A 16,460-nucleotide genomic window follows, 5' to 3' on the forward strand; every position below is an offset into this window, starting at 1 on the left:
CTGAAAGGTACAATAATGTACTTTATTTTCTGAGATTGTATTGTATGTGAAACATTGTTGTATAAAGCACTGGACATAAACCAGTTTGTGAGTGGTCAGGGTATTCTCATTTTTAACTAGTCCTGTCTTTACTGAATATTTAATCAAGACCAAACCACCTTGCGTGTAACCTTCTTACAATAGCCACACAGGTTGAAGGGTCTACAGATTTCCCCATCTCTTAGGAAAGTTATGTGCCACTGGTACGAATGAACTGAGACCAAAACATGTAGTTAGCAACTTAAGTTAGCAACCTAACAACACAGATACATGTTAATCTCTTTCTGTCTCTCTGTCCCAGGCTGAGGAAGAAGAGTGATGGAGTCTCTGTTTGGAGGGGAGCTGGGATTGCTGGGAGGAAGTGAGGGACTGAAAGAGGATGGCTGCTGGGCAGGATCGCCCTTACCTGAGGATATGTACTCTGCTTCCCACTTCGCCCTCATCAGCGCTTACCAGGACATCAAGACCCGACTGGCTGGTCTGGAGAGGGAGAACACCGACATCAAAAGGAAGCTGAAGCTTTACGAAATAAAGGTAATGTAGCCTCGGAGGAAAACCTGCCACAAGAGATGGGGCAGCTGTGATCAGTGAGCACTTTGATTGGCTGAATAAATGAACAGGCTTATTGTTACTGAGAGGTTGAGCTCTGGAAATATTAATAATCACACTTGGGACCAAGCTGAGCTTCAGAAGAGCATTGCTTAGACCGAGACGTGGTGTATAAAAGAGCTTTATTTATAACCCCGCTGGACTGTGAGCTTGGCAGCATATAAACAACTGACCTCCTCTAATAAGTGAGGGTGGACACATACAATAATAAATATGGGGTGAAAATATATTACAAAAAAAGATGTTTATGGAATACAATGAAAACAACTGCAATATATTCGGTTTTTTAAAATATATTTTTTAAAATGGGACACACCATACATACATGCAAACACAGAATTATCTTACTTTCTGTTGCAGAGCCTTCCACTAACATAATTATTAAAGCAGCTAATTAATGCTATGCCTACACCTAACTAACTGTAACCTTAACTTCAGTAGCCAAAAGGAATCCTTTTTGTTTTTCTTTAATGAAAGTTGTATTTTTTTGTGAAAAAGACAGTTTTCTTTGTGGGAACCAGCCAGATGTTCCTACAAAGTCAAAACTCTTAGATGTTCCTTTGCTTGTGGGGACATTTAGTCCCCAGCAAGATATAAAACCATGTCTATGCTCTCTCACACACTATAATTCATATGCAGTTAAAATATTTCACCAAAAACAGGATTATGGAATACACTGAAAAAACAGGGGTACATTCTCATCTCATCTCATTATCTGTAGCCGCTTTATCCTGTTCTACAGGGTCGCAGGCAAGCTGGAGCCTATCCCAGCTGACTACAGGCGAAAGGCGGGGTACACCCTGGACAAGTCACCAGGTCATCACAGGGCTGACACATAGACACAGACAACCATCCACACTCACATTCACACCTACGGTCAATTTAGAGTCACCAGTTAACCTAACCTGCATGTCTTTGGACTGTGGGGGAAACCGGAGCACCCGGAGGAAACCCACGCGGACAACATGCAAACTCCGCACAGAAAGGCCCTCGCCGGCCACGGGGCTCGAACCGAGACCTTCTTGCTGTGAGGTGACAGTGCTAACCACTACACCACCGTGCCGCCCTGGGTACATTACTTATATTAATTTTATTAACATCAACTGCAATGTTTGGTGTGACCTCATGTTGTAGTACTTGAGACCAGTTTCAAGCCCACTTTTTGAAGGTCTCGGTCTTGTCTCGGAATTGACCGCATTTTTACTCGGTCTTATCTTTATTTCAAACATAGTGGTATTGAGATTTTATTTCAAGAGCGGTCAGGACCACAACTGCATGGATATCACTAAATTTCCTATGCATTATCTGATTTATTTGTTAACATCGTTACTGTGATTGGATGTAAAACTTCCCGCTTCAAATGCGACCAATAATGTAACTCATTGCTAATTTGAAATTTTCGTTACTGTTAACAGCCGTGGCGGCACAGTGGTGTAGTGGCTAGCACTGTCACCTCACAGCAAGAAGGTCCTGGGTTTGAGCCCAGCAGCTGGCGAGGGCCTTTCTGTGTGGAGTTTGCTTGGGTTTTCTCCGGGTGCTCCGGTTTTCCCCACAGTCCAAAGACATGCAGGTTAGGTTAACTGGTGGCTCTAAATTGACTGTAGGTGTGAATGTGAGTGTGAATGGTTGTTTGTCTCTGTGTCAGCCCTGAGATAACCTGGCGACTTGTCCAGGGTGTACCCTGCCTCTCACCCATAGTCAGCTGGGATAAGCTCCAGCTTGCCTGCGACCCTGTAGAACAGGATAAGCAGCGACAGATATTGGATGGATGGATGGATGGATGGACGGACGGATGGATGGATGTTAACAGCCGTCACCCCTCCCCACCCCCTTCACACACACTGATCTGGTCTTGGTCTTGACTTGGTCTCAACCCCTCAAAGCCTTGGTCTTGTCTTGTCTCAGCACACTCTGGTCTTGTTCATGACTTGGTCTTGGTTTAGGTGATTTTGACTACAACACTAGTGTGACCATTTATTGATTAACCTCTAATTACATGAACTCAGCATTATGTTTGTGCATCATTTCAGATCATCCTCGACCCTGTTCACCCAAACGAATGTAGCCTCTTCCTTGCTGTCTGTAATTGCATCATTAATCTTCTTGGTGCTATTATAGCACGAGCCTGAGCGATATTGCTGCACTCAGCACTGCTGGATGACCATGATCCACTCTAACCTCTTCCCTGGAGCATTTAATCTGCTCTTCCTATCAGTCTGCTCTGGGCAGACTGTCGGGGTCTGCACAAGGTGCTAACAACTTCCCAGGTGCACATTCAAGACCATACGGACAAGTGCTAAAGGAACACTGTTGTTTTTGCTGTGCGGGTCAAATGAGAAAGCGCTCCATTTATAGTTCTTTGAGTCACTCCTTCATCAGCAGGTGTAAGTAGGTGTGAGAGAAGGACTTGGTGGCGAACAGCAGCTGTTTTCAGGGACATGGTATTCAGACCTCATAGTGCTCAGTTCAGAGAGAAACACTCAGAATCGAATTCACACAGTTCTTTCTTGAAAGCTCCTAATGCATTCTGTGTGATGGTGAAATGTACGGTACAAGGTGCACCGTACAAGGTGTTGTGTTTGAGATGAGGTAGAGGGTGATGTAAAAACTTAGTCATCTTCTTGCCAAGGCTCCTCTTTCAGTGATGACACACAAAGCTAATTCGTATGCGTAAAAAGAATGATTTTTTTTCTTATTTGTTGGTCTATAAATGTGGGACAACCGAGAAGCTTTTTGTCTTTCTGATTGACAGCCTGAGGTTGAAATACACAGGAATGAGGCATTTCTCAAATGCATGAATGTATTGTAGCACAGATGACATTTAGATATTTGTGGTATTTAACTCACCATTACCTATGTCATTAACTATCCAGCAAAATATCACCTGCCATTCAAAAATATGAGCTGAATATACAGTTGAAATCATTATCTGACACGGGTAATGCATTTTCCCTAATATTGTCTTGCAAATTACACAGTAAATAACACTAGAACTAGTAATAACAGTGATGTGTGACAGGCCAATTCATACACATGACACTCTCTCTCTCTAATTGCTCTGTTTGGTGTGTCCTCATATTTTGTGTCTTGTACTGATTATGTACTCTCTCTCTCTCTCTCTCTCTCTCTCTCTCTCTCTCTCAATCTTAATATGACAAATCTCTCTCACTGTTTTCAGTTTATAAAATTGGGCTTTATATAATTTCTTTTTTTTTCTTGTTAAACAAGACAGCTATGTTTGTGTTTGGCTTTTCTATCTTGTTTTTGTCTTTTTCATTTGCAAACATTTCTCTGTAGAGGAAAAATGTAATGACCAATAAGAAAAAAAAATCTAGAAAGCACATCACTATGTTTGCATCACATTTTTAAACTACATTGTTGTTGCTAAGCTAGAAGCACTTTTATAGCCGATTTTGACAATAAAAGTCACATATTTCTGGAATGTAAAACTGTCTGTAGCTTATTAGTACTAATTTATACCGTATTATTATTATTATTATTATTATTATTATTGGGTGGCACGGTGGTGTAGTGGTTAGCACTGTTGCCTCACAGCAAGAGGGTCCTGGGTTCGAGCCCCGTGGCCGGCGAGGGCCTTTCTGTGAGGAGTTTGCATGTTCTTCCCATGTCCGTGTGGGTTTCCTCCGGGTGCTCCGGTTTCCCCCACAGTCCAAAGACATGCAGGTTAGGTTAACTGGTGACTCTAAATTGAGCGTAGGTGTGAATGTGAGTGTGAATGGTTGTCTGTGTCTATGTGTCAGCCCTGTGATGACCTGGCGACTTGTCCAGGGTGTACCCCGCCTTTCACCTGTAGTCAGCTGGGATAGGCTCCAGCTTGCCTGCGACCCTGTAGAACAGGATAAGTCTCATCTCATCTCATTATCTCTAGCCGCTTTATCCTGTTCTACAGGGTCGCAGGCAAGCTGGAGCCTACGGTATCCCAGCTGACTACGGGCGAAAGGCGGGGTACACCCTGGACAAGTCGCCAGGTCATCACAGGGCTGACACATAGACACAGACAACCATTCACACTCACATTCACACCTACAGTCAATTTAGAGCCACCAGTTAACCTAACCTGCATGTCTTTGGACTGTGGGGGAAACCGGAGCACCCGGAGGAAACCCACACGGACACGGGGAGAACATGCAAACTCCACACAGAAAGGCCCTCGCTGGCCACGGGGCTTGAACCCGGACCTTCTTGCTGTGAGGCGACAGCGCTAACCACTACACCACCGTGCCGCCCGGTAAGAATGTATCTCTTTTTATTTTTCAAGAATTATTATTATAGCATTTTTCACAAATTGCAACTGTCATTTCACCAGTTTGTTTACATTCTTTATCTTTAAGCATTAAATTTTGTTGAATTTTTTTAGACTGGTTCAGAAGTTTGAAAATTACATCAAAGAAATGTCTAAGGAAGAATTAAATAAATGTCTAAAACTATTCTACACCTTGGCATGACAGCAAGATGGCGCTTTCTACAAAAAAACAACATGAAAGTCAATTCATGCAGGCATCGATAGGTTTTTAAGAAGTCCGCCTAAGTGGAAATGATTTTGTCGGACGTTTCGTTTCCAGTTTTTATTTATCAAATTTGCAAAAAATAAAAGTAAACATGCTCTGTTTCTCAAAATCCAGTGAATGTGGATATAATAACACAGTTATTCCACTCAGTCTCTTCATACATGGCTTATAGCCAACTCGGCGCTATGCACCTTGTTGGCTATCAGCTCATGTACGACTCGATTTCATGGAATAATTGTTAAATATGTAGTAGTAGCATATTAATATATTTAACTTTATCATTTGAATTGCCTTATATTTTCTCAGCACTGCCTAGTTGCCCAGAGCATGTAACCACTAACACAATCTGGGCCATTTCACACAGAGTTACCTAGCAGTGTGAGATATTTTACAGTATCACTTCACAACTTTCATCAGCGATGGTGTGTCTTCAGGTACCACCAAGGTAGTCTTTAAATTCATATGGGAACCAGCCTCGATAGTGTGTAAATTCATATGGAAAGGGACTGTACAAAGTCCAAAGCGGACTCGTTTCAGCACTAGACACATTGCAAGCCTACAGACCCCCAGGCACAGAGGCATTGTGTTTAGTAATAAGATACAATCGATTTCTGTCATCTGATCAGCCGTTGTATATCATAAAAAGAGCTGCAATATATCCTTGAGTATTCTTCCTGCTTTTATAACCCATTCGTAGCAGCTTTGGTGTGGAACGGCTAAATAAGTTACAGCAGACTTTAATAAGTTATTGCAGTATAAAACCTGCCATCTCTTCATATACTGTATCTAGTGCTGAAATTTCTGTGCTGTGCATCTTAGGGTCTTGTGAATCATCTTGCAACGCAAAAAAAATTCATCTCAAGTGTTTTGCATCCCGGGTGGTTTGTTGTTTGCTCATGTAAATCAGCATGATAATATTATTCCACCAGAGAGTGTTGTGTTCTCAGCAGCAATATCACATTTACACCCTGTTATAGGAAGCATTTGATTATGAGACCTTTATAGTATGATGTAAGAGATGCACTCTCATCTCAAATGGTGTTTTGTGTGCAGTTTCCTATGATCAATGACTTTGGCGAGGACAGGAACTCCTACTGCTCCTTCGAGCCCAAAGACACAGCCCTGCTCCAGTCTGAGAACGGCAATCTGCAGCAGAGAATCAACATCCTCACTCATGAGGTGAGAGGAGAAGTTTATGATGCAAAGAGATGATCACTGTCTTGCTGCAACACCATTTACTTCTGATGCCTCTTATTACTTGTTAGTTGCCAATTAATCATAGCTGCTAACAGTTTCCGTAAGCAACCAGTAACCTCTGGTATTTCTCTGGCGTACATTATAGTATGACTGCATCCCTCATCTCTCACCCCTCTGCCTTCCTTCCTTCAATGACCATCATCATTTATTTCAGTCTTAATCATTGCTTTTTTCTTTTCCTACAGTTTTATTTCTCTTGCTCATACCCAAGCTAGACCTGGGTCCTGTTGTAAAGCCCTTTAAAATAAATTGCCTTTATCTGGTTTAATGGAGCCTGATACAAACCACCATTATCTGTAAGAGCAGGAGATTAGTGTTGAGAGGTTTAGAATAGGATAATCACTGAAGCTGGAAACAAGAGGTTGGCTGTTTGAGGATTTTTTTTTTTAACTGTATGTTTAGTTAGAACATATTCGTGGAGAACTTCTGTACGCAGTGTCACTCAACGGAGGCATAGACCTACTAGAATTACATTTCAAAAGTTCTCACTCAGTTTGTGTGTGTTGTCCAGCTTCAAAAGAGTAAGGAGCGAGAGGAGCAGCTGGAAGATGTCATTCAGGCCTATGAGAAGATTCACATGGAGAAGACTAATCTCCAAAGAGACCTGGACAAAATGGTGAGACTGAGCACTGCTGCTCACTAAATATTCATACAAAACTGATAGCCATGCTTTCTGACTTTGGCTCCAGACGCCACCGGCAGAAATTATAAGTAGCCCTGACATTTGCTCTAATACTTTATTTAACCAGGTGTCTGCTTGATTAATCTGCACCATACACACCTCCTATGTGGGCACAGACCCAAGAGGTGCCAAAAGATTTTATTCTGAGGCTTGCACTGTATCAGGTCCTAATTCTAAATTCTGAAGATTCTTAATTGTATATGCGTGATAATACTGGCAATATTATTCATCCATCCCAAATGGCTTCTTGTTTGGCTTTGGCCAAAAGACCAGCTTTGGATATTACATGATGTAAGCGTCAGAGCATCTGTGCCTCTCGCCACACTCACTCACACACACTCAGTTAGCCATCAGCTGTTGCATTTTCACAAACTCATCTTTTGTTATTAGAGTAAAGCATTTATAATAAATCTGAAGAGCAATGGCCGTCCGTAGTCTGTTTCTGTTATTAATCTGTCTTTGTTTCATTGACTAGTTCTGTTACATGTCTCTGTATGTTATATACACCTTGTATGTCAGACATCTCTGGTGGAGAAGCACGTGGAGCGCATCCACAATCTGGAGGCTGCTCTGAGGCAGCGAGACAGCTCTCTACACAAATTCAACACACAACTGCACAGCAAAGACATGCAGTATCTGCAGCTACATGCCAGTCCTGACACACACAGTGAGTCCTTCTTAGCTCTTTGCGTGTGTGTGTGCGTATTTGAGCCCTTTTTCATGCACATCTTTATTTTCTTGCCACATACCTCATATAAGACACAAGTGAAAAAAAAATAGCATCCATACCAACCATCTTATTGCAGTGTTCCATCTGTTGTGAGACATTTACATTTACAGCATTTAGTGCTTATAACTGCAGCATACAGAATTACATTGAAGTCTCAGCTGAATGACATCCTCATGCTGTTTTTAAGACACCTTGTTAGCAGTCAATTCTAGCCAATTTTCATCATCAAAATAAAGTAGTATGGAAACATTGAGACTTTTTTTTAAACATCGCTTGATTTGATACCATACTCTTACTTCTGGAGTAGGGATGTAACAAAATATGAATATATCATTTGTATTGAACAGATAAAATATAGACAGTGAATGCAAGATGAAAATACAGATATGAATAGGAGGTGCCTTTTTTTTTTTTTGCCAAAAAGGTTTACAGGGCATCTGGCTGAGATTAGAGGTATACATCAGGACTGGGATCCTGCAGACAACATACTGTACATGAACAGGTGGCCCATAGCAACTTTCTGTTCTGGGTCACATGGTTTAATTTAGGCTAGTAGATTGTTTATATTTTGGAAAATAGAACCAACTACAGTACCAAAGAAAAATCTGGACACACTTTCCAATTCCACATTTTTTTCTTTATTTTTATTAATTAAAAGGCATGTCATGTCTCAAAGTAATGATGAATGTCATTTTTCTTTACTTAGTTGAGCGGTTCTTGACATAATATGGATTACTACAGTTGTTGAATCGGGCTATTTACTGTATTTTTATTATTTACTCTTTACTGTTTGATATCAAACACATTAAGAAGGCAAGAAATTGCACTAATTAACTTTTGACGAGGAACACCTGTTAATTTAAAAACATTCCAGGTGACTACCTCATGAAGCAGATAATGCCAAGTGTGCAAAGTGTCATCAAGGTAAACGCTGGATACTTTGAAGAATCTAAAATATGAAACATAGTTTGTTTTTTTAAACACTTTTTTTTACCACATATTTAACAGTTATTCCACGAAATTGAGTCATACATGAGCTGATAGCCGACGAGGCATGTACCACCGAGTTGGCTATAAGCCATGTATGATGAGATTGAGTGGAATAACTGTTTTATTCTATCCACATAAACTGGATTTTGAGAAACAGAGCATTTTTATTTTTAGTGAATTTGATAAATAAAAACTTTATACAAAACGTCCGACAAAATCATTTCCGCTTAGAATGTAAACAAACCGGTGAAATGATAGTAACAATTTGTGAAAAATGCTATAATAATTATTGAAAAATAAAAAAAAGATATGTTCTTACCATCAAATAATTTCATTCCATATTTTGATGCATTTTTGTATTTTTGGGGGTTTTGTTTTCGAGTAGAGTTTTTATTTCGTCCTTGGTTGGTACACCAACGCGCTCCGCCATTTTGTTTTTCTCTACTCACAGTATATGAGCTGATAGCCTAGTAGTGATTGCTCATATCCAGTGAATGTGGAAAGAATAATTCCATATATGTTCCACATGTTATTTCATAGTTTTGATGTCTTCAGTATTGCTCTACAATGTAGAAAATAGTCAGAATAAAAGGATGTTAAAGGATATCACAAGCAGGTACAAACAAAAATAATAATCCTGCAAGTGTGATTAAAATCGCTGTGCACACCAAGTGATAAGGGGTTGAGGAACATTCAGAACCAGAATTCACAGACCACGCTGACAGAGGTGACATTTCTACGTAAAGGTAAATAAAGAGTCATAGAGTGCATATGTCATTTTAAAATGAATAAATAACCTTTCTGGTTGAAGACACTTCAGGTTACAGATATGACTATTTCGAGCACTAATCAGATGCAGATAAACATACAGTTGCAGATAGTAGCATTGCATTACACCTTCATTCTGGAGCTCCGAGAAAGAATAAATGTAGTTACTTCCAACCTCATCTTTAACTTCGCTCATCTACCCACTCACACTGCTCACATTTTATGTTACCAACAAACCACAAGAGATAGAAGAACTTCACAGATCAGCACAACTGCAGTGGTCAAAAACCTGGCCCTGTCCCTTAGCCTGTAGGAGGGAAACTTCTCTCAAAAGCTGATTCATGCAGTGCAGTAGAGAAATGCAAGCTGTATTTCAGCATCCACTTCAACTAATTTATACAACACAAGGAAAAACTGTTCTGCAAGAGATGAGAAATTAGTTCTTGGCTGCAAGCATATGAACTGACATCCAGAGTGTAGAGAAAAACTGTGGAAATGTAGGTGTGCATGTGGGTGTGTGGTAGTTCATGCTCGCTTATTGCTGAACCATCACAATAGGTGCTTGCTCAAGGACTGTTTCTTTCTGAGCGGCTGAATCACAGCGCCCACGCTGAGGGAGAAGTGAGGGATGTGCCTGAGTCTCCCATCCTCCATCATCATCACCACACCGTCATGCCTGGCATGATGAAATGAGGAGGCCCTGCTGGCCCGCTGCCCCCTGCGTGGCACATGCATTCAGCACTGCGGTAGCTAAAGCATGTGATCATGAAAGATGTTAAACATGATTGCATTTATTAAAGTCACTAATAGCTTTTGGTTATCATATGCTTTTTATAGCAGGTATCAGCATGTCCAGTGGTTTTCCAGCTGTTTGTTGGCTTGCTCAAACACGCTGATAATGTAGGCTATGACCTAAAAAAAAAGAATTAACGCCAAACATGAGATTATTAGCTGTCACAGAGCAGGATATTGTCCATCAAGTGAATATGAAATGGAATTAAAATATTCAGGTTTAATCTTGGGTATGCTTTGCTTCAACAGCAAAATCATCAAGTAAAAAAAATTACTGAACTAGTCAGAAAGTACTTTAACTTTTTAAATTAATTTTTAATATTGATAATTCAGGTGGCACGGTGGTGTAGTGGTTAGTGCTGTCGCCTCACAGCAAGACGGTCCGGGTTCGAGCCCCATGGCTGGCGAGGGCCTTTCTGTGCGGAGTTTGCATGTTCTCCCCGTGTCCGCGTGGGTTTCCTCTGGGTGCTTCGGTTTCCCCCACAGTCCAAAGACATGCAGGTTAGGTTAACTGGTGACCCTAAATTGACCGTAGGTGTGTGAGTGTAAATGGTTGTCTATGTGTCAGCCCTGTGATGACCTGGCAACTTGTCCAGGGTGTACCCCGCCTTTTGCCCGTAGTCAGCTGGGATAGGCTCCAGCTTGTCTGCGACCCTGTAGAACAGGATAAAGCAGCTAGAGATAATGAGATTAGATATTTATAATTCATTGAAAAATGGTACATCATATTTTTTATTCATTCTGTTAGGGGTGGTGGAGGTGTGGTGAGATAAGGATCCACAAGCAGAACACAGACAGTAATCCAACAAATAAAGGTGATTTAATCCAGGAAAAAGGGCGTGGCAAAAAGGTAAACAAATGGCAAAATAGTCCAGGTAAAAAGAGACAAAACAAAACAGACAAAAACACTAGAGCAAAAAACCATAAACACAAAAACCCCAAAGGACTAGAGACCAGAGGTTTAAGCTGTGACACATGGAAAGTGGGGTGAATACGTCGCATGGTAAGTGGTAATGCCAGTCTGACGGAACATGGATTAATTACCTTGCTGATGAGGAAAGGTCCTAGGTATCTGGGGGCTAGCTAACGGGACACGGTTCTGAGTGGCAGATGGTGCGTGGAGAGCATGACTCGCTGCCCCACCCGGTAGGTGGGTGCCTTAGAGCGGCGTTTGTCGGCCTGCCTTTTGGATGCTAGGGTGGAGCGAATGAGTCTTCTCCGGGCCAATGCCCACGTCCTCCTGCAGTGGCGTATGAAGGTCTGGGCTGAGGGTACGGTGACCTCCTCCTCTTGGTTGGGAAAGAGTGGTGGTTGGTAACCTAGGGAGCACTGGAAAGGCAAGAGACCTGTGGCAGATGACGGGAGAGTGTTGTGAGCGTACTCGACCCAAGGTAAGTACTTACGGGTACTCCAAGAACCGGCATCCCTGGACACCATGCACCTGAGTGCCACCTCCAAATCTTAGTTCGCCCATTCCGCCTGGCTGTTGGTTTGAGAGTGGAACCCTGAGGAGAGACTACAGGAGGCCCCAATGAGTTTGCAGAAGGCCCTCCAGAACTGCGCAGTGAACTGAGGACCCCAGTCGGAGACGATGTCAGTGGGGAGTCCGTGTAGGCCAGACCTGGGCATTTTCCGGCCCGTAAGTAACGTAAGGTTAATTAGAAATTACAAAATAAATGTATTTTCTAATTTTACCTCATGCATGGACTGAATGTGCATTGCTTTTATTTTGAAGTTGTGTTCAACAAAAACGCAATGCGTGCAACATGAACATGACATGAAATCCCACGAAACCTAATCCCGCGATAACTACTTCCGTAATTTGTCCAGACCAACCAGAAACTTGTACGTCATCCTTCAAACGGTCCAGCCAATCACATAGTGTGACATCACCAGCAGGCGCCGGAGCCCGAGACAATCTGTAGATCTGATACCTACACCGAATGGACTGATGATCATCTGTCAGCTGTGCTTCGCATCTCCACCTCAGACATTCAACCTGACTTTGATGCACTCGTTAAAGACCAACAGAGACTAGATTTCTCTCACTGAACAAATAAAAAACACCAAATGAGGTGATTAGACTACAAATGTGGGCATCATTATTATAATATGATGTATCTTGTTTGATATTTGGAGTAGAAAGACAATATTGTGATGTCTTTATTGTGTTTTGGGGTGAATGTGACTGGAAAAAAAAAAAAGGTACAAACGTTCACATTTTGTTAACCATTGTTTTGGGAAATTTGATTGAATAAATGACATTTTTTGTAAGGCAACCTCGTTTTTTCCATACTCTTACCAGTCTTAGCAGCTTGTAAAAACAATGATATTTATTGCTTTATATAAAGAAATACAATTAATATTATGCAGGATTTAGTTCAGCCTTATGGTCTGGCCCTCCACAAAATTCTGTTTCTCATGTGGCCCTATGGAAAAAATTGCCCACCCCTGGTGTAGGTGGAAAATGTGAAGGATGAGTAATTAGGCGGTTTCTTCAGCTGTGGGAAGCTTGGGCAGAGGGATGAAATGGACGGTCTTAGAAAAACAGTTAATAACAGTGAGGATACATGTGTTGCCTCCTGAGTTGGGGAGTCCTGTGATGAAGTCCAGGGTGATGTGAGACCAAGGTCGATGCAGAATTGGGAGGGGTCTTAGCAAGCCGGCAGGGGGTTGATTGGCTGTCTTGTTCTTGGCACGTGTCACAGGCTGCCATGAACTCCTGGACATCTTCCTTGATGGATGGCCACCAGAAGTACTGTTGGATGAGCGCCAGGGTTCGAGCAGCTCCCGGGTGACAAGCCAACTTGGAGCCATGACCCCACTGCAGCACCTGGGTTCACACAGAACAGGGAACAAACAGATGGATAGGTGGTATGTTGCTTGAGTTACCTTCTCCAGGGTCCTGCTCCAGGGTCTTCTGCACTAACGTCTCCACCTCAAGTAGGGGCAGTCCCCACCAGACAGCATGGAGGGAGGATGGTTTCAGGTGTACTAGACTCCTCCTGGTGGGCAGAGAATATCCTGGACAGGGTATTGGGTTTGCCGTTCTTGGAGCCTGGGCAGTAGGAGAGCGTGAATCGGAACCGGGAGAAGAAGAGAGACCATCGGGCTTGCCGTGAATTAAGGTGTTTGGTGGACTTGAGGTATTCTAGATTTTTGTGGTTGGTCTAGACAAGGAAGGGGAGATCAGATCCCTCAAGTCAGTGCCTCCACTCCTCCAAGGCTAGCTTGACGGCCAACAACTCTGTCGCCGATGTCGTAATTACATTCAGCAGGGGACAGCTGGCGAGAGAAGGAGCAGGGGTGGACCTTATTTCTGGCCCTCTGGGAGAGAATGGCTCCGACCCCAGACTCTGAAGCATCGACCTCCACAATGAACTGTTTGGTCAGATCGGGTATGGTGAGAATGAGGGCTGTGGTGAACTTGTGCTTGAGCATGGAGAAGCCTTTCTCTGCTTCCTCCCCCCACTTGAACGAGGTCTTAATCGAGGTCAAGGCAGTGAAAGGTCTGGCCACCGTGCTGAAGTTACAGGTGAAGCACCTATAGAAATTGCCGAATCCCAGGAAACACTGGAGCTCTCGTCGCGAGGATAAGGTGGGCCGGTCAGTGACTGCCTCAAGCTTGAGGGGGTCCATCTGGATCCTAGCTGGGGAGATGATGGACCCCAGAAATGAGACAGAGCTCTGGTGGAATTCACTCTTTTCCACCTTGACAAACAGCTTGTTTTCTAGCAGGTGCTGGAGGACCTGCTGGACGTGGCCCTGATGTTCCTCCAGGGAGCAAGAGAAGATCAGGATGTCATCCAGGCACACGAAAATGAAGAAAGTCCCTTAGGACGTCGTTGATGAGTGCCTGGAAGACTGCAGGCGCGTTGGTCAGGCTGAAAGGGACCACGGGGTACTCGTAGTGGCCAGTGGTGGTGTTAAAGGCCGTCTTCCACTCATCCCCCTCCCTGATCCTGACAAGATGGTAGGCATTGTGCAAGTCCGACTTGGTGAATATCTTGGCTCCCTGGAGTAGTTCAAAGGCCATAGTCATGAGTGGTAGGGGTTAGCGGTTTTTGACCGTGATGGTGTTGAGGCCTCGATAGTCAATGCAGGGGTGGAGCGACTTGTCCTTTTCCATGAAGAATCCCACCCCTGCTGGGGAGGAGGAAGGGCAGATGATCCCAGCTGCCAGAGACTCGGAAATGTACTTCTCCATGGCTTGCCTTTCAACGGGAGAAAGTGAGTAGAGTTGCCCTTTGGGTGGCGCCAGGGGTGTAGATAGGATTTTAGAACTGGGGGGGGACCAAGCTGTCAGCATTTCAACTGTACCTCAATTAGGCTAGTACTTAATTACTTTAACTGGTGCTCGATTAGTTATTTTGTGTCATTTGGGCCAGTGGTTTGCAATAAAAAAAATAAAAATTAGATACTTATTTGAAACTATGGTGCAACAATGACTGTCAAAGGCTTACCTGATCAACACTACCCATACATGATAGATATTTCATTTGTCTAGTGTGCCAATCAATTACCACCCAAAACCTCATGCCTTCTGCAAAATATGTTTTATTTAAACATTTCACCATACTATTCTTTGAGAAAACAGAAAAAGCCCTATGAACAAAAAATAAAATTGAAATTTTGTTTCCCACTTAGCGTGCCTTGCAAACACTTTAAAAGCACTTTTACATAAAATAAAATAGTAGCCTAAAAAAGTAGTCTGCATGACAGTTTTAAATTAATTCCCTCCAGTGCAAACTTTACAACAAATTTACTGTCCAGAAACAGATTAGCTTATGTAAAGGACCCAAAAACCTCTCTCCTTCTTTCATTTCCCTGAACATACTGCTGGGCAATTTCTTGTCTGTTCAAATTGTCCAGACTCTCCTGGTGAGTATGGCACACCGCAACTCCATTCAGTCTTTTTTGGCTCATGGTTGACCGCAACCATGTTTTCAATCTCCGTAACCCACTAAAACTGAGTTCTGCCTCAGTTCTGCGCCCTAACTTTACTGCCTGCCTGTTGTGTGTGGGAGCAGCAGCCCTGGACGTCTCTTCACATTCTTTGCCTCACTTTCCAGCAACGTTGACTAACGAAATGGCGCATCACTTGCTGGAATTATGACAGGAAGAGCTAAATTAATCTGCGTGAAACCTGCCTTAACACATTGATGTTGACAACTAATTTTAACATTAGCATAATATGGATACACATACACTAAAGATCATTTTATATTACCATAGCCTGTTAGCTGCTCCCCATTACAAATGAACATGACTGACACATTATGGAAACTGTATACGGTCAACAGACAACATGTAAGGGATTGGATAGCCTACTTACATGATTTGGTTTTTGAAAAAACGCTGTAATAGCTTTGTTTTTTCGTTGGCTTCATAGTTCACACACAGTTGTTAGGCTACTACTGAGAATGGGCATAATCATTAAAGTCAGTCAGATAGATTAGTGGTCACTATGGTTACTGCTATCACTGTCACAGGCGCCAATGAGGCAGCTCCTTCAGGACCCCTGAACCAGAGACGGTTGATGCCTAACTAATTTGACATACTATGTCAGAGTAAGAGCTCGACTCTGGTCTGCATATAAGGGGATCCCCTTGCAAAAATACAACACGCAATGTAACGAACCTTTGCACCTCTTGCTCCGCTTTTACCCTCTCTGCCCTGAACAACAACACAAGACGTGGTTTAAGGTTTTTTTTGCCCTGTAAAAGTGGGGGGACAGATTGATGTCACCATGACTCTGGGGGGGGTGCACATCCTCCCCCCCCTAAGGGTCCCAACTGCGCCCCTGGGTGGCGCCATCCCAGGCAGGAGGTCAATTCCACAGTCATAGGGTCTGTGAGGAAGGAGGGACACTGCTTGGGTCTTGCTGAAAACAAGTCTTAAGTCCAGGTATTCTGGAGGCACATAAGAGAGGTCGGGAAACTTGCTGGCTGAAGACTGCGGTGGTTTGGCAGGAGGCAGAGCAGAGTTCAGGCAGGAAGCTAGGCAGGAGTGGCTCCAGCCTAGGATGGTATTATCGGCCCAGTTTAGGTGGGGATTGTGCTGC

The 16,460-nt window shown here is 43.0% G+C and overlaps 1 protein-coding gene across 1 annotated transcript in view; it reads left to right on the plus strand.

The window, feature by feature from the left end:
* Positions 1-357: 357 nt before the first annotated feature.
* tbkbp1 (TBK1 binding protein 1) overlaps positions 358-16,460 on the plus strand; it is a 49,278-nt gene continuing 33,175 nt past the window's right edge. Inside the window, exons 1-4 of the mRNA XM_060939894.1 lie at positions 358-573; positions 6,231-6,356; positions 6,946-7,050; positions 7,636-7,783. Coding sequence (XP_060795877.1) covers positions 358-573; positions 6,231-6,356; positions 6,946-7,050; positions 7,636-7,783 — 595 coding nt within the window. The remainder of the gene's footprint in view (positions 574-6,230; positions 6,357-6,945; positions 7,051-7,635; positions 7,784-16,460) is intronic.

This window comes from Neoarius graeffei, chromosome 14 (assembly GCF_027579695.1).
Source record: "Neoarius graeffei isolate fNeoGra1 chromosome 14, fNeoGra1.pri, whole genome shotgun sequence".
Classification (NCBI taxonomy): Eukaryota; Metazoa; Chordata; class Actinopteri; order Siluriformes; family Ariidae; genus Neoarius; species Neoarius graeffei.